Source organism: Vigna angularis, chromosome 6 (assembly GCF_016808095.1).
Source record: "Vigna angularis cultivar LongXiaoDou No.4 chromosome 6, ASM1680809v1, whole genome shotgun sequence".
Taxonomy (NCBI): domain Eukaryota; kingdom Viridiplantae; phylum Streptophyta; class Magnoliopsida; order Fabales; family Fabaceae; genus Vigna; species Vigna angularis.
Window position 1 is genome coordinate 32,746,752 of NC_068975.1, and position 22,205 is coordinate 32,768,956.

The following is a 22,205-nucleotide window of genomic DNA, read 5'->3' on the forward strand; positions in this document are numbered from 1 at the left end:
TGGCCCCAACGTTCGACCACCTGTCTCAATGACGTTCGACGACTTGGCCTCAACCGTTCGGCCAATAGCTCTCATTGACGTTCGACAATTTCAGCATGAGGCATTTCAGAATTCGGTCATTTGGACTCAATGATGTTCGGCCGCTTGCTCTCAAACGTTCAGGCATTCGATCTCACGGACGTTCGACCCTACTCATGATCGGCCATTTGACCTAAATGACGTTTGACTTCAAGCGTCCAGCACTCAGCGTCACTGACGTTCGGCCATTTGGCCTCTAGCGCTAGGCCATTCGCGTCTCAAGCGTTCCAGTATTTGTTCTCACAGACGTTCGGTACACAGCCTCTACTGCTCGGTCATCCATGACCTCAAATACTCCTTCATTCGGCAATTCGGATCCACCAGCGTTCGGTCATTCGACCAAACTGATGCTCGGTTATTGAACCTCCATGACGTTCGGCCGCTTGCTCTCAAACGTTCGGGCATTCGATCTCACGGACGTTCGGTCCTACTCATGATCGGCCATTTGACCTAACGGACGTTCGGCTTCAAGCGTTCAGCAATCAGCCTCGCGGACGTTCGGCCTTTCGGCTTCATTGACGCTCGACCATCCATGGCCACGAGCGTTCCAACATTCGGCCACTCGACGCCACTGATGTTCAACCGTTCGGTCTCACTGACGTTCAGTCTCCTTGATTTCTAACGTTCCAGAATTCGTCTCACGGATGTTCGACCGTACAGATAGTCCGCCATTCGGTGCAACTAACGTTCGGCTCCACCAGCATTTGGTCATTCGACCAAAATGATGCTTGGTTATTAAGCCTCCCTGACGTTCGACAACCTTGGCCTTAACCATTCGGCACTTCGATCTCACGGGCGTTCGGCACCTTGGCCTTAACCGTCCAGCACTCAGTCTCACTGACGTTCGGCCACTCCGCCTCAACCGTTCGATCATCCTTGGTCTCTAGCGTTCCAGAATTCGGTCTCACGGACGTTCGGCCCTACTGATGTTTGGCCATTCAGCTCAACTGACGTTCGGCCTCAAGCGTCCAGCACTCACCCTTATTGACGTTCGGCCTTTCGTCCTCTACCGCTCGGCCATTTGGGTCTCAAACGTTCCAGCATTCGTTCTCGCGGCCGTTTGGCCTAAAGCGTTCGACACTTCGCTCATCATTGACGTTCGGTCTCTAGCGCTCGGCCACACATGGTCTCGTGTTCAAACATTCAACCTTTCGGCCATTCGGTCTCATGTGTTCAAACATTCAACCTCGAACGTTCCTGCTTTCGGCCACTCAGCCTCATTGACTCTCGATCTTTCGGCCTCTACCGCTCGACCATACGTCTACACGAGCACTCAAGCATTGGGCCATTCGACCCCACTGATGATCAGCCAGTCGGACTCAATAACGTTCGTCCGCTTGCCTCAATCGTTCAGCTGTAGGTCTCAATGACGTTCGGCCGCTTGGCCTCCACCCTTTCGTCTCAGTCGTTCGGCGATTTGCGTCTCAAGCATTCTAGCATTCGTTTTCACGAACGTTCGACCTAAAGCGTCCAGCACTCAGCCTCACTAACGTTCGACAACTCGGCCTCTACGGCTCGGCCATCCATCGACACGACCGCTCCACCATTCGATCCTACTGACGTTCGACCGCCAAGTTTAAATCGCGATCGAACGGTCTCACCTATATTTTATATATTATATATCTTATGCAGGTCACAGTAGACGATCAACCGAAAACCGAGCGATCTACTATCTAAATCGATCGGCCTTACAACATAATCTGTTTTTTTATGTTAAATTTTCCAAACCTTGTAAATGCATTGGTTTGTCTCGCTACTCTTTTTTCTCTAATTCTACCGCGCAGATAAGCACATCTTACATGCATAGGCGGACACTAGAGATTCGTCCATGCTGAAGCACTCAAAACCGGGAAAACACTCCTAGACCTGGTAGATGTTCGCCCTAGAATACCCAGGAGCATTGAAAAAAGGGATACACTCCCTCTGGTAGTTGTTCACCCTAGAACACCCAGGAGCATTGAAAAAAGGGATACACTCCCTCTGGTAGTTGTTCGCCCTAGAACACCCAGAACATCAACCGCTCGACAATCCATGTCCACGAGCGTTCAAACAGTCGGCCGTTCGGCCTCAGAAGTATTCGCCCTTTGATTTCAAGCGCTCGACAATCCATGTCCACGAGCGTTCACTTTGATTTCAAGCGCTCGACAATCCATGTCCATGAGCGTTCAAACAGTCGGCCGTTCGGCCTCAAAGGTATTCGCCCTTTGATTTCAAGCGCTCGACAATCCATGTCCACGAGCGTTCAAATAGTCGGCCGTTCGGCCTCAAAGGTATTCGCCCTTTGATTTCAAGCGCTCGACAATCCACAACCACGAGCGTTCAAACAGTCGGCCGTTCGACCTCAAAAGGTATTCGCCCTTTGGTTTCAACCGCTCGACCATCCATGGTCACGAGCGTTCAAACATTCGGTCGTTCGGCGTCAAAGGTATTCGCCCTTTGATCTCGACCGCTCGACCATCGCCAAGAGCACTAAAGCAGTCGGTCGTTCTACCGTACTGATATTCGGCCTTTCGACCTCAAAGGTATTCGTCCCCTTGGCTTCAATCGCTCGTCAATCATTAATCCATGGCCTCGAACGCTCAAGTATTCCGCCGTTCGATGCCACTGATGTTGTCCATTCGGCCTCAATGACGTTCGTCCGCTTGGCTTCAATCATTCGGCCTCACATGCCACTCAGCCTCTACCGTCCATAGCCTCAAGCATTCCAGCATTCAGCTTTTATGACCTTCGGCTATACAGCCTCTACCGCTCGGCCATCCAGGTCCTCACGTTCGGCCTCACTCGTTTCAGCTTTTTTGCCGTTCGGCTTCACATCTTTTTGGTCCTTCAAACTCAACCGCTCGGTCATCCTTGGTTTGAAACGTTCAGACCACAGATGAGTAACAACCAGAAACACGCTCTCTAATACAGCGAATACAGCCTCCGTCAAACTCATAAGTCCTATAGTTACCACGTCCGTAAAACGGAACGGTTAACTCGGACTTGGGGGGCATGTTATGTAGTAAGATATTTATTACATAAAATATCTTAGATATTATATTTATTACATAAAATATCTTAGAAATTTTAAACGGTTAAGATATTTCTGAGTAACTAACCACATTTTTAGGTAAGCTTATTTTTATTTGGCTTATAAATACAATGACAAGAAAGGAGCTGAGGTACGTTCTCTCTATGTTCTAGAGACCCTAAATAATATTTCAGAGCAGTATCATAATCACTCTCTTGAGAGCTGAGGCTCCATAACTCACATCTGACTTGAGCGTCGGAGTATCTTTGCAGGTACCTCCCCCTCTTTGGAGAGTATGAACAACAACAATTGGAGAAGAGCAAGCGTCCCAGACAGCCAGGAGCAACAAAGACACACTGGAAAACATCTACACCGAAACAAAAATTAAAAAATATCAACATAACAATCAATTCACATAAAAAAAAATGAACACAATTATTTCTAAATTAATTTTTTATTCTAATTGTTTTAAAAAATTAATCAGTACAAGTAACTTTCTCCATTTATCTTTTATCTTGTTATGTGAAAGAGCTAGGTATGCATAAGACACATAAAAGTTTAGGCTAGGATGATGTAGTTTATGAAAGAGTAATGATATAGTCATAAACTTTTTTATTCATTTGATATACACTGTGTTGGTAAAATAATTATAAAAAAAGTGAATTTTTATATTTTTTCGTAAAAAATAAGAAAACATAATGTCAAATAAATATAAAATATTTATATGTGTCGAAGTATATTTTTCTTATAAAGACCAACAATTTTACTGGTTCATGAAAGTGAAAGTAAACTTTGAAACAAAATAAAACTCTAACAACGAAGGTGTCATTGAAATCACTCTCTTTCGCAACAGGTCTTTCTCATTCTTTCTTCTAACTAATTCAAACATTTCATGCTCACTAATACTCTACAATTTCTTTTATAGAATGTCAAATTTAACCCATTCAAAATTGTCATAATACATTTGGAAAAAAAGATATCTAAACTATTATTGTATGTCATATTGACTGTTATTAATCTATCGCAACACCTATTAAATGTGCATCACACTTCTCAGCTTTTACATATTTTTACTACCAATTCACTTAAGTTGTGAATGCAACATATTACATCTACATTCAACATTAACCGATTTCAACATGCACAACAAACACCTTTTAATTTCTCCTCAAAGCAAAAGCATCAAATCTCCAAATTTATACTTTCAATGAATCATGTATCTGTTTGATTTTTGTTATAAATAAATACTTTTTATCAAAGACTAAAGTCAGAATTTTATAAAGTTATAGTGACTTTTAAAAAATTAACTTTGGAAGCCTAAAATTTAGAACGCTTATTTAAATATAATAAACTCTGTTCGAATAGAAATGAATAAATATACATGGTAATCTTTTGCATGTGTCTTTTCTTCTTCTTATACACTTCTATTAACAGTTTCTTGTCGTGAATGCGGTGTCCATTAGTAATTAACGTTTTCTTCAATTGTTTTTCATGTAGAAGAATGTTTTTATTCATTAAGTAATCAAATTGTTTAATTTAAAATATAAATTATTCATGATGGTCATATCATTTTTTAAATTATTGATAATTAAACCAGCGAATAAATACCTCAAGCACGTTAATCAGACCCTTTTGTATTCGGTCATGGTCAACGAATTTAGTTTTCTTCTCTCTAAACTGACTTTTTTTAGACTAAGAGAATGAAATCTTGCGACTTAGGAGACTTTGGGGAACACAGATAATAAATTGGAAGAAACTTAGAAACAACATAGAATTGCGTACGAGAAACATCTATCAATGTCACAACCATTGTTAATCTGTTTTGGATTAATATGTAAGAACATTTTTATATTGTGATTTAGTTGTCTATATTGTCACCAAAGTGGCAGATATATAATTAACTACTGTTTATTGTATAATTTAATTTCAACTTATAATGAACATATAAGTCCATTTTAGTCAACATCACTTCAATGGCTTTTGCTTATCATCTTCCTTCCAGAACCGGACATTGGATCGGATTTATCAGACCGGACAACGAACCGGACTCACGAAACTACTCTGTTTTGTTAATTGAGTGTTTTCTACTCTCTCCCATTGAAGCTTCATTTTTCTTACAGCTTAATTAATAACTTTAAATTTACAAATTGAGTTTCTAACTAATCTTTATTAAAAAACGTATTTCATTTTTGAAAATATTTTCATATTTAATATAATTTTTAAAATAATTATATCAAGCATCAACAACATTATTGGGAAAAAATGAAAATCCTATGAGAAGTAATAAGTTATTTCCTCCTATAAATAATAGTTATTAACAAAGTTACTAGATAAGAAAAAGACACCAGACATTTTTAATTTGTTGAAATAGGCAGTAAAAATATTCGGTAGATTCTAATGTGTTATTAATATTAAGAATTTAGGAGAAAAAGTGACTCAGAAGTTCAAGGATGAAAAAGATTCCTATAACACTAATATTCCACAAATAATGTAAAATAATTTCCAGAGGAGGAACTGGGGTCTTCAATAGTTGCTTGATTCTTCTGTACGACAATCTTTGTTGGATTCTATTCCCTTCACTTATCTCTTTCTCTTTCCTTTTTATTTTTTTCTTCCTATGCTTTTCTCTTTGGTTTTTCTCCCTCATTTTGGGCTTTTTTGATCTTTGTGACTAGCCATAATGCAAGCTGCTCAACCATCACTCACTGATGAAGCTCCCGAGATTTCCCATCAGGTTCTCTAACTATTTTTTGCATCTTTAACAAGCCAAGTTCTTTTCTTTTCACTTTATTTTTTCTCCGCCTTTTCCATTTGATTTTACAACTCTTCTTTGTAACCCTTTTTTATTTGGATTCTTCATATGGCCACTGGATTTTCTCTCTTGTATTTTCCGAGTTATGACTTTTTTGATGGGTATGTCATGCAGTGTTTGATTTTTTTTATTCAATTTTGGGGTTTCTAATTTTAGCTTATTCTGCCGTGTCTACTCAGGTGGACTGTTTCTGAAAAGCCCACGTTTTTAATTGATTTCCTTAGTCTTGTTTGAGTTTCAATATTTAGAATGCTGTTGGTCAGGATGTGAATCTTCGTTCTTTCCTCCTTATTGTGGGCTGAGGTTGAATTGGACATGAATCTATCTTTAAGTGCCTACCTTATCTGATGAGAGCATGTCAACATGTGTGTGTGTGTGTGCTGTACTTGTTGGTTTTGTTGTTTCAATTATAAGAGGGTATAGGAGAAGATGAGAGAGAACATGCATGTGCTCTATCGGTGGTGAGAAAATTTTGATTTTGAGTTTGCAGAGTTTTTTGGTAGGTCCTTGAAGTTGATGCATCAGTTGTGTGCTCTGACGGATAATGTCGTTTGCAAAAGGGGTTCTGGATATGACCTTTTTCTTCTTAACTTGTTTGACATCTTGCTATGTTTTGATTTACCAGTTTCTGTAGAGAAATGTATAGACTTTTTGTCAGTTGCGTTGATTGAAGAACTTGATTCAATTCTTGAATCTCCATGTTGAAAGAGGATATCTAATAATGATCAACTTGTTAAGGATAATTAGTGATTCATCATGGAGCTAGATTTATGTGCAACCTTTTGATGTGCTTGCATTGTAATTGTCTTGTTTGGCATATTCAATCTTTTACATGCTTGCATTTTAATTATTGCATTCATGATGCTTTTTGAAATTATTTTTGCTATATTATCTGCTGTTCTTTGTCAAATTATGCCAAACTAAACTGCTGGGAGCCTGGCACAAGCTTTTGTTAAAGTGTCCTTGTTACATGCAGGGTGTCCCACTGGGAAACAAAGAAGTTTCAGATAGTGGACCCAATGGTAGGCGCCCTGATATTTCACTTCAAGTTCCTCCTAGACCTATAGGGTTTGGGAGCACTAGTGGTGGGAGGGTTCTGGACCATTCTCAAAGTTTCAGCAAAGGGATATCATCATCAAGAGGCTTCTTGCGGGCCTTGAGCTTCAAAAGAAAAGGAAATGTAGGAGATGGGGAAAGAAGCAGCCTACTTAGTTCAGACCCCAAGACAGCTGCAGACAGTTCTAATATGGCCTCCATATCTGAAATTGCATGGAAAAGATGCACTTCACTTCCTGTTACACCAGCATCAAATCTGTCTCCTTCAGTTGCTACACCCATTTCTGCAAGGACATATAATGAACAAACTAAGCCACATGTAAGTTATCTTCTACTTTGCTTTATTTATGGATTTTCAAGATGAAGTTTTATGCTAACTGTACCTCTGGCCATAAAAAAAGAGAATCACATTTAAAGGTCATATTACCCTCAGGAATCAGGATTTTGTTTCGAACATGCTATCAAAGAAACTGAACATTTGCCTCCACCAAAAAGGGAAAGATGAAACTGATCAGATGTGAGATTTTCAATGATGTATTTTAGAAAGCATGAAATTCAAACTCATGTTTAGTGCCTTCTATAGCATATTTTAGATGCATGATTGCATAAAATTTAGGGTTTCCTTTTGTGTAAAAAAAAAACTAAAATGAAGAAAATGCCTTTTTTGTAATTTGATATGCAGAAAGACGTTGATCGTTCTAAGGTTTCAAGGTCCCTTTCTGTACCTGGACGAAATGTTGTTATTGTAAGATCTGTCTCTTTTTCTACCCGTAGTGAACAGGAGCAACAAGATCAAAATGAAGGTATGTTATGCCACGAACTCTATTATTACAGTTCCATTGTCCTGCTTTCTTCTGTTTTTCAATTCTTAAGCTTGAAGATATCTAACCTTTTCCGAAGGTTGAAATTTGTTATAATCCCATGTTCATTTGCTTGATGGATTTGAGTCTAAAAGTATCTTAAGTGGATTCTTTGATGTTAAGGTTTCAGTTAATTGACTTTTATCATAAACAAATAATTCAAGTCAAGGGTTTAACACCTTAGGTAGAAATTTTCTTGATCCGTGGGCAAAGTTTTAAAATATTGTTTGTTGACCACAGACAGAATGCGGGAATATTTCTGTTATTTCTGAACCATGGAAGTGTAATTAACACTGGAATTACTTTACATGTTTTCTAGCATATATTACATTTGAAACTTATGGGAACTCTCTATACCTGGCCAATCAGATCAAATAACTCCTGTGCCAGTAGAAGTTACTGCCGATGAAGAAATTCCTGAAGAGGAAGCTGTGTGCAGGATATGTTTCGATGTGTGTGATGAAAGGAATACCTTTAAAATGGAATGCAGTTGCAAAGGTGACCTGAGATTGGTGCATGAAGAATGTTTAATTAAATGGTTTAGCAACAAAAGCGACAAGAAATGTGATGTATGTAGGCAAGAGGTTCAGAATTTACCTGTAACTTTGCTTCGTGTGACAAGCTCTGTTCAACGACAAAACAGACAGATGCAAGGGCAGAACCTACATCCAGAGTCAATAAGGTGATTTGAAAACCTCTGTCTCAAATCAAGCAATCCATTATTTTCTATCCTTTACCATACACTTTAGTTTTGGGTAACCATGGCATTCCTTTTCGACTAAATTTCTTAAACTTATTTGCAGCGCATGGCAAGACTTTGTGGTGCTTGTCCTGATCAGCACAATATGCTACTTTTTCTTCCTTGAACAGCTACTGGTATGCCTATTATTTCCTTTGACAAATGACTTCTAACATCCATCATTGAAGAACTCTTACTTTTGGTGTAACAGAAAAGTGAGCAGTAGCTACTCATGCATAGTTACAGTTGTATAATTATACCCTTTCCCCAGTAAAAGTAGGCTAACTGAGGAGTTAGTGTAAAAATGTTTATAGTTTGGAGGTGTTTATAATTTTTCTTTCTTTTTCTGACATTTCGGTGTTCAAGAATAATTTGTTTGCTTTTTCTTTCTCTATGTTGTAGCTTCCTGAATTGAAGACTCAAGCTATTATTATTGCAGCACCATTTGCCTTTACCTTGGGCCTCCTAGCTTCTATTTTTGCAGTCATTCTGGGTAACAACCTTTCTTTTTGTTTTTTGTGACGATATGATATTTTGTTTGAATTTTAATTGTGTATGTACTTGTATTGTGTGCAGCAATTAAGGAGTATATATGGACATATGCTGCTCTCGAGTTTGCCCTTGTAGCTTTAACTGTGCATCTATTTTATACAATGGTGAGTACGAATGTAGAAATTTCTTGTTCACTTCCCATGATTGATTATACAATATCAAAGCAAAGCCTTCACAAGTCACAACCAAGTTGTCTCGATTAGCTACCCTCCATTCTTCTAAAAGAATTGAATTTCGGACAATCCCAAGGGGCTATTGCGTGAAGGGGGAGCACTAGAAACTTATGAAAAATACTAGGGAAGAAAAAGCTTTACAATTTGCTACTAAAATGGAAAAACAATTTGTGGAAGAAAATATCAGTTATGTGGCTAGTAGTAGATATAGCAGTCCGTCAAAACATTTCAGGTTCTATTTGGACAAAATCTATCTGTTAGTAATTGCAGGAAAAAGAAAATGAAATAAACTTCTTCTCCATGGTAAAATTGACTCATGGGAAAGATAAAATCAACATTTAGATATGTTAAATGAGACAACTTTTTACAAATTTGTGTGTAAGCTAATTTTAGCTTATGAAGAAAACATATTATATTCATGTTATTATTTTATCAGGAGTTATGGAGAAATTCAATCAAAAGGGTTCGTATTATTTCTTATTTATTTCATGTGGTCTTCCTCTTTCTTCTTGCATCAACAATTTACAGTATTGCAAATAAAGAAAAAAAAAAGTTACAGTGATGATTCCTTGTAATTGAAAAACTATACATTCCAGATCCTTAGCTGATTACTTTGATATGCTAAAGCATTTTGACTCTGTTGCAGTTGCATTTGATGGCCATATATGCCATACTACTTTCATCAGTTTTGGGTTTTGGAATTGCTATGGCCATCAACTACGCATATATCCAATTTGTCACCTGGAGGCTTCAAGTCTCTTATGATGATAATCCTGTATGAATCTCATCACGAGAGAAACAGCTTCGTGGATTTTTTTTTTCTCTGTATTTAGTGACAAGATGATCTGTCACAATGTTTATTATGAATCTTTTGTTTATCGATCAATACCACGACCATGTAGTATATTTTTTTCCAAATAATATCATGAAAATGGATAATCAAGAGAAACAGAATCTCTTACATGTATCTGTGAAATTATAAATTTATTTCACCGAATACTTTTCTGTAACAAAGTTAAGAAGCCACAAAAGATTCTCCTTGCTGTGGCAGGGAAGCTTTCTGTTTATTTAAAGAACTGATAACAAGCATCTCGCCTGGCTACATTTTTCATCCGTTGAAGTTACCAATGCTGAATGAGAGCGAATAAATACTTGTTTTCTCACAGTAAATATATAACTTTTCTTCTGTGGTTTTTTTCTGCGGTTGGCACATAAATGGTCATTTCTGTATGAACTCGTTTAGTAAAAGTAACACAGTGAAAGCCGCAAGACATCAATTTACATATGAGAGCAAAGAATAAATGCTAGTAGATCTTTTATGTATTACCTTCATCTACTTTTTTCAATGATAGAAAAAGTATAGGAATGTATCTTGATAAATATACTCGTTAAAAATGGCAAAAACCAAATTTACAAATATAAATAAATTGGAATCAGGTCTCCTCCGTCGACAAGAAAATGCTTATCGTACATTGAAAGAAAAAACCATTTTGGCAAGAATTGTTACTTCGAAAAGTTTTGGATACCGTACGAAAATAGTATGCATTTGATTTGGACGAACTATATATTTTCACTTTAACCATATACGTGCTTCGTCATTCTTGCAGAGCTTACTTGCAATATACATAATTTATTGTCACAGACATATTGAAGGAAACATAGGGAGTTTTGAAGTTGTCATTGACATGGCTGAGATTGACGTTGAAAGTTTGTTTAACTATGCCATGAAGGGGCAATGGAGGGAAACTTTAGAGGCTTACAACAAAAACCCTGGTGCATTAGAGGCTAAGATCACAAAAGCAGAAGACACAGTGTTGCATCTTGCAGTGTATTTAGGCCAAACGAATTTTGTTAGGAAGGTGTTGGATGGCATCAACGAAGAGGTGTGTCTCAACGTATTGCACATGCAAAATTTGAAGGGAAACACCACTTTGCACCTGGCAGCAGAGGTTGGGAACGTGGACATGTGTCACAACATGGCTAAGAGGGATTCCAAACTCATTTGTGCTCGTAACTTGGAAGGTGAAACCCCTCTCTTCTTGGCTGCTGTTCATGGCAAAAGAGAGGCCTTCTTATGTCTGCATGACCTAAAACAAAACCATGATGATGACGATGATGATGATGATGAAGATTATTCCTTGGTTAAGAAAAGCAATGGCAACACCATTCTTCATTGTACCATCTCCAGTGAACACTTTGGTTAGTTCGTCTTAACTTTTAGTTTGATTCCTTGAGTCTAGAAGTTTCTTTCATACACACTTTAGAAAAGACTAAACTGATACAAAACATATATGATGAGGCATAAAAAAAGGTTACCCTCAATTGAAAATTTGATAGTGTTAATAGGGATAGCTCATTTTGCTGTAAATATCTTACTCGAGTTCAATTGTTTCTATGAAAAAATTGAATTTGATAGGTTTGGCGCTTCAAATAATTAAGTTGTATCCAAAGCTTGTGAATTCTGTAAACCAGCACGGGTTATCACCTCTGCAGGTTCTGGCTGGGAAACCTAATTGTTTCAAAAGTAGCACGCGGATGGAGTTACTTCAGAGTATTATTTACAATTGTAAGAATATAACTTTCATGCACCAACTGTTTCTAACTTTTCTACAATTATGTAATCAAAATGTCTAAATTTTTCACACTAACTAAAGTGCTGTCACTACTGATAATGGGTGATTTGTGTTGGTCAGGTTCGATTGTTGATGAGATTGAGGAAACAGATGATGTATGTTACAATAGAGAACACAAAACTCACCACTACCCAACGAACTATGAAACATGCGCCACCTTCTTTTCATTGTTGAAGAGTACTGGTGCGTCCTTGTACTTAGTATTATCGTGTCAAAGTGATGATGTGTGGATACTTTATATATCATAGACTCTATGAACACCTTTTTTTTAACTGTTATTATATCATATCACTTATTATATCTTTTACACTGTTACAGCAATAGGAAAAGATGACAAAGCTGCAAGCAATGACGAAGAGAGTAATGTCTCGCAAAAATCTGGTAATTTCCCCTGTTGTGAGTATTTCGTGATGCTCCTCCTACCCTCCAAAACCAATCAAAGAGTGCAAATACCAATCCATTTACCATGGTTTGAGTAAGGAAACAGAAAGAATAAAGAACAACCGGACATGTTCATTTGGTTGAAAGAAATATTATCTTTCAAGCAATAAAATTTCTACACTTTCTCTTCTTCTTCAATTTATATTTCAAATCTTCTTCTGTCTTTAATTTATTTTGTCTCGATCCATCTATGCAAACATGTTTTTTGCCAAGCATGTTATTTAAATGCTAAGGGCTTTTGAAAGTACTAATGTCTACAATATTTACTCAAGCAGAGGAAGAGCAAGCAAAGAAATCAGAAAAAAAACGTTACGGGTTCCCACCCAATTGGGCAGCAGCGATCCGATTCCTAACTCATATGATGAAGCTCTTGCTAATCATTTGCGGTGTTGGTAAATCTATTTCTCTACCCATTGTTAGTCAAAATCATCGAGAAAGTGTCAGATGTGTTGCATCACTTTCTTTCATGTTTTTACCCTTTCTTAAAATGGAGAGTATTTGCATACAACAACATATACTTGTTAAAAGTAAAACTACTTGACATAAAAGAAGCAGTGGACAAATTGAAGTAGAGAAAGGTGAACGCATTTTCACTTTTTCTTTGCATAGAATGACTTTGATAACGCATGCAGGAGCAAATTGGATTGGTAAAATCCAACGAAAGAAGGTGAAACACATTCAGGCTATACAAGTGATGAATGAACTAATCGAGTGTGGTTCTTCTTCTTTGTTCAAGCATGATTATACAAGTATGAGTGTTCATGGGAGCGTGAAAAGTAGAAGAAAGGCGGCACCTATTCTAATTGCAGCAAAGATGGGAGTGAGGGAAATGGTTGAAAAGATCCTTGACACAGAACCAATGGCTATCCATGAGGTGGATTCTGAGAACAAGAATGTTGTTCTTTTGGCCATAGAGAACAGACAACCTCATGTGTACAGCCTGTTGAATAAGAGAAGTTTGATTAGGGAAACTGCATTTCGTCAAGTAGACAAGAATGGTAACAGTGCATTGCATCTTGCTGCCACCTATGGGAGTCATAGGCCTTGGCGTGTCCCTGGTGCTGCTATGCAGATGCAGTGGGAATACAAGTGGTACAAGGTCAATATTCTTCCTATCTCATAAGAATTTCAAAAGATTTTCACAAATTAAGAGTGGTCTTAACTTTAAGGAAAATCTACTTGTTTTAACTTCAAAATATTTGTTGTATAGTCCTACAGTTTTAATATGATGGTTTTAGTTGCTGTGTTTTTCATAAGCTGGAAATTTCGTTTCTGATTTCATCAAAATGCGATATAAGATTGAAGATGAAATCTTCTAACAGTTCTAGTATACGAAGATAAAAACTATGCTTTTCAAAATTCGAGGAATAAAACGCATTTTATCATATATTATATACGCGTAACTGTATAACGAATATCCAATGACATATCATGACTTTTTGTAGAAATAAAATCGTATAATTATCTGCTTTAATCTATTCATCTGAAATAAAATTTAGTAAATATTATGTTTTTCTTACTCTTGTGTAAAAAGAGATCACCCAGATGCATGATGTGTTTGGAGGTAAATATCTAATTTAGGGTAATGTTTTATGACAAGTATATTTTGGCATGGATCATAATGATTGTGGTTTTCAGCTTGTTAAGGACTCCATGCCACCAAATTTCTTTGAACGTTACAATGAGAACGGAGAAACAGCAAAGCAGCTCTTCATTAAAACACACCAAGGACTTGCGAAAGAAGGTGGGAAATGGCTGGCCAAAACATCAGAATCATGCACACTGGTAGCCGCGCTGGTTGCAACAGTTGCATTCGCTACCTCGACGGCTATACCAGGTGGTCCTGATCAACGCACGGGTTATCCATTACTTGGAGGAAGACCTGCTTTCAACATCTTCGCCGTAACATCATTAGTTGCACTATGTTCCTCTGTCACAGCCCTTGTTTTATTTCTTTCAATACTCACGTCTCGGTTCCAAGAAAAGGATTTTGCTTTGGACTTACCCAGAAAGCTTCTTCTGGGATTGACCACACTCTTCACATCTATAGCATCTGTCTTGGTCTCATTCTGTGCAGGGCATTTCTTTATAGTTGAGAATGAGCTGAAATTTGCAGTTTATCCCATATATGCAGCTACGTGTTTACCTGTCTCGTTTTTTGCACTTGTGCAACTCCCTCTTTACCTTGATCTCTCCTTGGCTATGATAAGGAAAGTTCCCCAGCGCAGCTATAAAGTGCACTCGCACGGAATGCATCATCATTATTAGCCCGAGTTACTTTTTACAATTTCATGTGCAACATGGTTGTCTGTTAAACTACCACTTTTCGACACATTCATTTCTTTGTTCAAATAATCTTCCTTTTAATTGGTTGTTTCTAGGCAATTATCACAAGCACTTTTGTTGTGAAGTGTTAATTTTGAAAAAATAAACATTTCACACTAATTAGTCTATTTATTATTTACATATTTATTAACTTTTACATGACTTGTCAAACTCTTAATAGGAAGTCTAAGCTTTTTTCGTACAATAAACTTATGCTTGGTGTAATGGTTATGGTTCAACTGCTGTGGTCTTCAGTTGTTAGTAAATGGAGTGCTTTTGTTTTTACCATTTCCGCATCATTGGGTTATATATTATTTATAATCTTTTTTACAACACTTATATTTTTCAATCAAATACTATTGTTTCATCACATTTCTATTCCGTTTGTAGCACCCTACTGTGAAAGCGTGAAAGTACATGAGATACCACGAGAGCAACATGCTACGTTGGTTCATCTCACAAACACTAACACTAAGATTTACAGCCTCGATCTGCATCACTCAATTGTCCCAAAAGGAATGGTCAACTAAAAGACGAGGAAAATCACCTTTCTATGATTTTTACACAATAAATATATTAACCGGAGAGGGGGTGGGACATGTGTTGGAAAATATCTACATATGGCCTAAACTACAAATTATAAAGAGGAAAAGTAGAAGTGGAACCACTCTAATCACATTTAGTCACAGGTGTAAATGTTCCGTTGTCTCTTTTCAACCATACGGTGGAACGAGTTTTCTTCACATTGTCTGCAAAAAGTCGATGCCTGCAACCAACATGTGCACATCAGGACTCAACTACCATAGATACTGGCACCCAAAATCAAGAAACCCATCATTGAAAAGATGCAATTTTGTAGGCATTAAATTAGATATCAAAAAATTGAGAGCAGAAAATTCTGCAAAGAAATTGCCTAGCATGATAATGGCAAACCCGCCAACCCACTACCTGAGGGAACAACATGTATCTAATGAAAGTTTTCTTCCCAAAAGAGAGATACAATTCCTTATTAAAAGAGAAAAAAGAAAGTTTATAATAAGGTGAAAACGGGCCGTAACACAAGATTTGTCAAAGTCTGGACAGCAGACTTACATAAGGAAATAAAGTTAACGTTACAGATTCAAATTCATTGGTAATACGAGCAAAAGAACAAAAAATCAGACCTTTGATACTCTAGCTTCTGTGTAACTATGCCATTCAGCAACAGTTCTGAACTGTACACCATTGCCCCTGCAGATGAAAAACATGGTATTCTAAATTTTCAATATGGAGAAAATTTCCCAAAGCCATATGAAACAGTTTCTCACCCTTCTCAAGAAAAGGCACCGAAAAGGCATAATCTTCTTCACAGGATAAGATCAGCAAATCATCTGGAACTGTGTGGCCCTTCAAAACCGACATTACTTTCTCCACAACCTTGGAAAATCGTTACAAGAAAAAATAATAATTGAGATAGATCAAGTGTAATGTCAAAAGCTTGAGCCAAAAGAAAGATTTGTTCTATGTTACACAAGTGTCTATGCTTTCTGGGAAAAGGAGGAAAACAATTACTTTGATTATACAAATAATAATATAGAACAATTATAAACTTTGATTATTATTCTATGATTGGTTCACAAAAAATCATGAAAAGAAGGAACTATCACAATTTTAAAGATATAATTTTCCTCAACCATTTATGAGTGCAAGTAATGAATATACATGGAGAAAGATGTATACCTGTCCATGAACTGCTCTTGCTAAATTTGAAATCATCTCTTTACTAGGTTTAGTATTTGGGGTGATCAATACTCTTCGACCCTACAGAAAATTATGATCATTTTACCAGGGCAACATGACGACAATGCATGTTTGTATATAAAAGAGGTTTAATTAAACTTCTATACCTCCTAAAAGTTAAAATCTGGTTCACTTAGTTTCGGTGTAGGATTTTATCCCCGTAAGCCATGTTTTGCTGATGTGGTTTCATAATGAGGAACTAAGTTATAGCACTGAATTTTATGACATGATCGAAGTTGAAAACTAACCGTAAACTAATGGGGACTTCATAGTATCAAGTTGAAAACTATGGGAACAGCTGTTACAATTAAAATCAGAGGACTCAAGATAAAAGTGGTAGATAAGAGGATTATAAATCCAAGACTTGTTTATAAACAACAATGGTAAGTGAGCCTTATCGCACTGGGTAGGCTATCCATACACACAAATACGTTTGGATATAATAAATTAAAACAATTTATAAGTGAGACCAAGAGATGGGTTCAATAATCCAGTGAATCTTTTATAAAAATCAGAATTAGAAATCGCTAAAAATTTGCATGATCTCTTCTAAAAACAAATGACTTCGGTAAAAATTACTGTTGGTGACAACAAATCCATAATCCAAGAATTTTAAAAAAATACTACAAACTCTTTTCACCATGCATGCCATATATTACCTTTAAAAGAGGATGCTGAACTGCTCGTGCTAGTGAAACTGGCAAGCTGAAACCTAACTCCTTTTCCTTTTTTGCATCCCTCAATATGTGATTTCTCTCATCAATAAAACAGTTAGCTTGTCCGCAGCTCTCGATCCACAAGTGTGTGACCACCAGTTTACCAAAAGCAATAGCTTCCAACATATTTCTAGTTCGCACAAATTCATCAGCTATGAAGTGGGTAGCATCTGCAATGGAGGACACCACAGAAACTCCAAGCCGTGCTAAAATCTGCAATGAGCACCAGAATACGTCTGAAAACCACACCTTTGCGCTTACTAATAGAAGTTTAAAAAAATAATCAAATGATACCTTCTTCTGATGCTTAATAATATCTTTGTCCATGTGGCGGCTGTAAAGAACTCGAACATCAATCATGTCCCTCCTCTTCCTTGAATCTTTAGATGGAGTAAGTAATTCAGGTCTAATGGTACTCAAGCTCTGAAGTTCCTTGCTAAGAGGCGATGCACCATTCACAGGCCTCTTATACTTTGATGGAGTTGAAGATGCCAAGTTAGATAACCTGCTCCTCTCTCTTGGAGATTCATCTGAACTGGTGGCTTCAGAATTACTAACATTATCCCATGGGTTTGTTTTATCTAAATTTACCTCTGGTATTTTCCCTTGTTTTCGATCAACAGAAGATATTACTGAACCATCCTTCAAAGAAGTTTGATCTTTGCTATTTACATGTGATTTGACATCAGAATCTGTTCTCGTTTTTCTCTTACCAGCAGTAGATTTCCCAGTATCTATAGGTTTTGCAGATGGTTTGGAAGAACAATCTAATGTATCGGATCCTTTATCATTGTTAGACAACTTCCTAATTCTGAGAGATCTCCTTCTTTTAGGACAATCTACAATATCCAATTCAACACCATCACTCAAACTAACAACACTTACCTTCAGAGCCGAATTCCCAAATTGACTCAATTTGGAATTATGACCTACTTCACAGTGACCAGAAGATCCTGTAGTAGATTTAGAATCCAATGCTTTGGATGCCTGTAGGCCAATTGCACTTTTCTCAGGGGAATCAATACCTATATTCCCATCTCTCAAACTCTTGAATGATATATCAAGGTTTATTGATACATTTAGTGATAGCCGTCGTCTAGTTCTGTAGGCAATTGGTGAAATATGCCAAACACCATCCTGCAATTGCCTTTTATTGACTGAACTACCTTTTCTTTCTTTGCCGTCAGAATTATTCAACTCATGAAGTTCTACTCTTTTCAAAGCTCGAGCTGACTTTCTTTGTACATTTTTTGGAGACAAGGATATTCTACCATTTTCACTATCACTGGAGGTTTGGTTGCCTTGTGCATTTAACTTACTCCTCTTTGATCTAGTCATCACACTATCCTTTGTGTGTTGCCTGACTTCTTTAGTGTTTCTCTTTGATATACCTGAAGTTTGCAACATTGATTTAACATCAACTTTCCTTTTCCTGTCATATTGTCCCAAATGTTCCTTTGACGAAACCAGCCCCACTTTTCCAGTAGAAGAGTTATTGAGTTTATAAGTTAAACCACTACGAGTAACATGAACAGTATCATTATCAACAACATCCTTGGCATTGCACAATGTTTCCATAGCCTCAGCAGCCATTTGAGTATCTGGTCCTACATCCAACATCTCCTGTTCTCCTGCATCAGCATCAGGCTCCATATCTCCTCTAGAGCAATCAGCGTTAAATTGTTTATCCAATTCATTAGCTAGATTCCGTTTTAACTTTATTGTTGCTTCTGGTATAACATTGTCCCTTGCTTTCAGAATATTCATCCCAAGTTTTGAATCAGAATGAACTGCAGTCTTTCTATTATTAGGAATACTCTCGTTTTTCTTATCATCATTTAGATTTAGTCTGCATACTCTCCTCTTCTGGAATCCCAGCAACGACCTTGGCCTACGTGTTTCGCCCTTAAAAAAATCGTTCTTTCTCCTTAGATATATATCTCCCCCACCCTCATCCTCACGGCTATCATCCCATTCATAAATCCCAGTTCTTGCAGCTTTGCCTCTATCATTTACAGTCCTGGCCAAACTATGTTGCCTTTTTGTACTGGGAATGGATTTTGACTTTTGCTCCATATTATTAACACAGTTAGTTTCTTGATCAAACTCTGTGATATTCTCTTTGAGAAACCTATCTACAAAGTCAAGAGCATTGACCTGTGACAATACTCCAGGTTCTTGAGAGTCAACGTAGCTTAACCCTTCCAAATCACCATGGTAAATAGGCAGGTTGTCTAAGTCGTTTCCTTCATTAAGAGAAGTTCCATTTGTTTCAATAGGTACATCATCATTGAAAAGTTTTCTCACTGTCGACTTAGCAACCTGACTCTTAAATCCCCCAACTTCCACACTATATTTCCCACTATCATTTTCCTGAACAATTCCCTCAACTTTCTTTGAAAAACTAAGAAAGGACTCCCCTTTATCCTTTACAACCAGTGATTCCTGGTATTGTTCACATCCTGAATTACCCTTGACCACATCCTTATTTTCTTTCGAATCTACCTTGTGAATGGCAAGAGCAGCTTGCCGCAAAGATTCTGCACGAAGAAAAGTAAACCGAGGTGGCATTGAACCTGAGAAATATATAAAATTTATTACGAGAATTAAAATGAAACGAAACACAATCACATATGTTACATTTCAATTACAAAATAATCAACCTAGCAATGTATTTAGTCCTACACAGAAAGTTAAGATAGTCAATCGGATACAAAATACGTGGAAAAACAAAGAAGCAGGGAAACTACTTCCCTTAAAAATAAATGAAAAGGATAAAAAAAAATATGGAAAACACGTCACCACACCCAACCAAACTAGTACGTATTTCACCCCAAAGGTGAGCTAATTAAAACATAATATTGGGATGAAAGTCGTAGATAATGCAAAGTCATGATGTGTAAGCCAATTTTTCTCTTCTTCAATATGCATGCCTACTAGTGCAAGAAATGGGTATAGACAGATAAAGTTTCCACAAAATTTTTATAATTTTCTATTACCACTAAAATTGCTAAGATATGTTATTAAAAACCTAAGAATGAATAAGCCACTAACAAAATCGACAATGTTAAAAATCACCACTTCAAAATCGCCACTTTTTAGAACGCTGTTTCCATTTCTTTCCATCAATCCACTGATGAAGTCTCTAAATTCACAGACACACAAACAAAAGCCATAACAGCTGAAACAGTGTCAGGTACCTACCAAATTACCAGCAGCTCCCAACCAACGCACCCGAGGAAAAAAATAGAAGGAAAATGGAATTGACTCACTCACTCACCAGAACAGTTTCGCTGCCACGATTTACCCTTTCCGCTATCCACTTCACCATTGTCACTGTCAACAGAAAGCTCATCATCATCGACATTCTCCAAAACTTGCGTTCTATCAGATTCGCACACTTCGTCCAGCAACTGCGTCTCACCATCACCCAACGCCTGAGTTTCACTAGCGAGGTTCATCGCTTCGTTTTCCAAAATGTCGTCATCGCCATCAAATACCTGAGTTTCCCCGGCAAGTACCACCGCCTCGGTATCCAAAACGCCGTCATCGTCGAAAGGCACAGTATCTTCGAAGAACCGCCATTCCTTGTCATCGCACTCATCGTCCTCCACGCCTGAGATTTCGCCAAACAAACAAAAATGTTATATTTGATACAAAATTAGGGGTTTCAGTCACATGATAGATATAAAAGAAATTGAATTGAATAAAAGAGATAGCGACCATCGGCGTCGAATGGTTGAGTGTCTAAGTAATCAAAATCTGCGTGGATTCCATGATCACCCTTGCCGGTAGAATGGTTCGGACTCATCGCTGAAAACCTCTCTCGAAATTAGGGCACAGAAAGAGAAAAAAAAAATATTAAAGAGTCAGAATTTTTTTGGAGGGAAAATGTGGCGGGTTTTCTTGGATAGTGGCCGCATCAAAGAACAGTGTAAAAACAATAGTAATCTGTAACTTTTTCACATTTTAGGGTTTGTGAAATTTTTGCAGTTCTTCACTACTATGTGTCGGTTATTCGTTATGGTGAAGTAACAAGTTTAGTGACTAATCGTCATTTTTCACTCCCTTTTCAAATAAAAATAAACGAATTTTGATTACTTATTTAGGATTAAATATATTTTAAGTTTTTAACTGTTTTCCTTTCAAACTTTAATTCATATTTTTAACTTCATACTTTAAGAAAGTTAAAAAATTTATATTTATTTATTTTTAAAATTAGTTTAAAATGAAAAGATTCCGAACTAAACATATCTAATTCTATTTATGATTTTTAATTTTGTCCTACATCATAATTTCTTAATTTTATATATATCTAACTTAAATTTTTAGATATACTATTGATCTCATTTAACATAATATCATTACAGGTGTTTTGTTTCCAGTGATTTGACAAAACAAAAATACCGAAAGTTTCAAAACTATTTATGCAACATTTTAATACAAATAATATTTTATTTTAAAAATTTTATTTCATGGAATAACCTATTTTAATTTATAGTTTGAAAACATCATATAATATTTTATAAAATTCTATTATGACTTTTTATTTTAATTCAAAACTTATCTTCTAACTTTAATTTATATTTTAAAATTACTTTTTAGATCAATTTATTTTATAAAGTTATAAACACTTGAATGGATTTGGGGAAGTGTGATGAAAGGGATTTGAGAGGATTTAGAAGTAAATTTGTTTATTGTTTATTTGAGTGAATTTGGAGATGAGTGAGAGTAAATTTAGAAGTAAGGTATGTGAGAATTAGTGTAGGATTTGATTGATATGATAAATTAAAAATCTCATTTACCTCCAAATTCACTCAAATAAATAACAAAAAAAAATTACCTTTAAATCCTCTCAAATCCCGTCAATCACTCTTCTCCAAATTTATTCAAGGGAACAAATCCAAATTCACTCAAATAAATAACAAAAAAAATTACCTTTAAATCCTTTCAAATCCCGTGAATCACTCTTCCCCAAATCTATTCAAGAAAACATTAAATTACTATTATCATTTAATTTATGATTATTTT

At 36.7% G+C, this 22,205-nt stretch overlaps 3 protein-coding genes across 7 annotated transcripts; 2 read left to right on the top strand and 1 right to left on the bottom strand.

The window, feature by feature from the left end:
* The first annotated feature begins 5,531 nt into the window (after positions 1-5,531).
* On the top strand, positions 5,532-10,294 carry LOC108343568 (uncharacterized). Of its 3 annotated transcripts, none has more exons than XM_017581926.2 (9): positions 5,532-5,633; positions 5,764-5,822; positions 6,877-7,275; positions 7,639-7,759; positions 8,186-8,498; positions 8,620-8,692; positions 8,958-9,048; positions 9,132-9,211; positions 9,927-10,294. In XM_017581926.2, the coding sequence occupies exons 2-9, from the start codon at positions 5,769-5,771 to the stop codon at positions 10,059-10,061; spliced, it is 1,266 nt and encodes a 421-aa protein (XP_017437415.1). In that variant the 5' UTR covers positions 5,532-5,633; positions 5,764-5,768; the 3' UTR covers positions 10,062-10,294. The 3 variants fall into 3 exon arrangements, with proteins under 3 accessions (XP_017437415.1, XP_017437416.1, XP_017437414.1); XM_017581927.2 differs by having other exon boundaries at positions 5,546-5,647; XM_017581925.2 differs by lacking the exon at positions 5,532-5,633 and having other exon boundaries at positions 5,648-5,822.
* A 585-nt stretch (positions 10,295-10,879) lies between these two features.
* LOC108342214 (uncharacterized) lies at positions 10,880-14,759 on the top strand. 2 transcript variants are annotated; one of them, XM_017579945.2, is made up of 7 exons: positions 10,880-11,479; positions 11,697-11,846; positions 11,974-12,096; positions 12,232-12,294; positions 12,630-12,746; positions 12,987-13,453; positions 13,993-14,759. In XM_017579945.2, exons 1-7 carry the CDS (start codon positions 10,966-10,968, stop codon positions 14,620-14,622), a joined length of 2,064 nt encoding a protein of 687 aa, XP_017435434.1. In that variant the 5' UTR covers positions 10,880-10,965; the 3' UTR covers positions 14,623-14,759. The 2 variants fall into 2 exon arrangements, with proteins under 2 accessions (XP_017435434.1, XP_017435435.2); XM_017579946.2 differs by having other exon boundaries at positions 11,352-11,479; positions 11,774-11,846.
* Positions 14,760-14,992: 233 nt separating this feature from the next.
* On the bottom strand, positions 14,993-21,166 carry LOC108343367 (uncharacterized). 2 transcript variants are annotated; one of them, XM_017581608.2, is made up of 8 exons: positions 20,898-21,166; positions 20,455-20,790; positions 17,469-19,714; positions 17,118-17,387; positions 16,399-16,479; positions 15,987-16,095; positions 15,843-15,909; positions 14,993-15,445 (listed from the first exon to the last, which is right to left on the bottom strand). In XM_017581608.2, exons 1-8 carry the CDS (start codon positions 20,983-20,985, stop codon positions 15,349-15,351), a joined length of 3,294 nt encoding a protein of 1,097 aa, XP_017437097.1. In that variant the 5' UTR covers positions 20,986-21,166; the 3' UTR covers positions 14,993-15,348. The 2 variants fall into 2 exon arrangements, with proteins under 2 accessions (XP_017437097.1, XP_017437096.1); XM_017581607.2 differs by having other exon boundaries at positions 17,469-19,750; positions 20,898-21,165.
* Between the last annotated feature and the right edge of the window lie 1,039 nt (positions 21,167-22,205).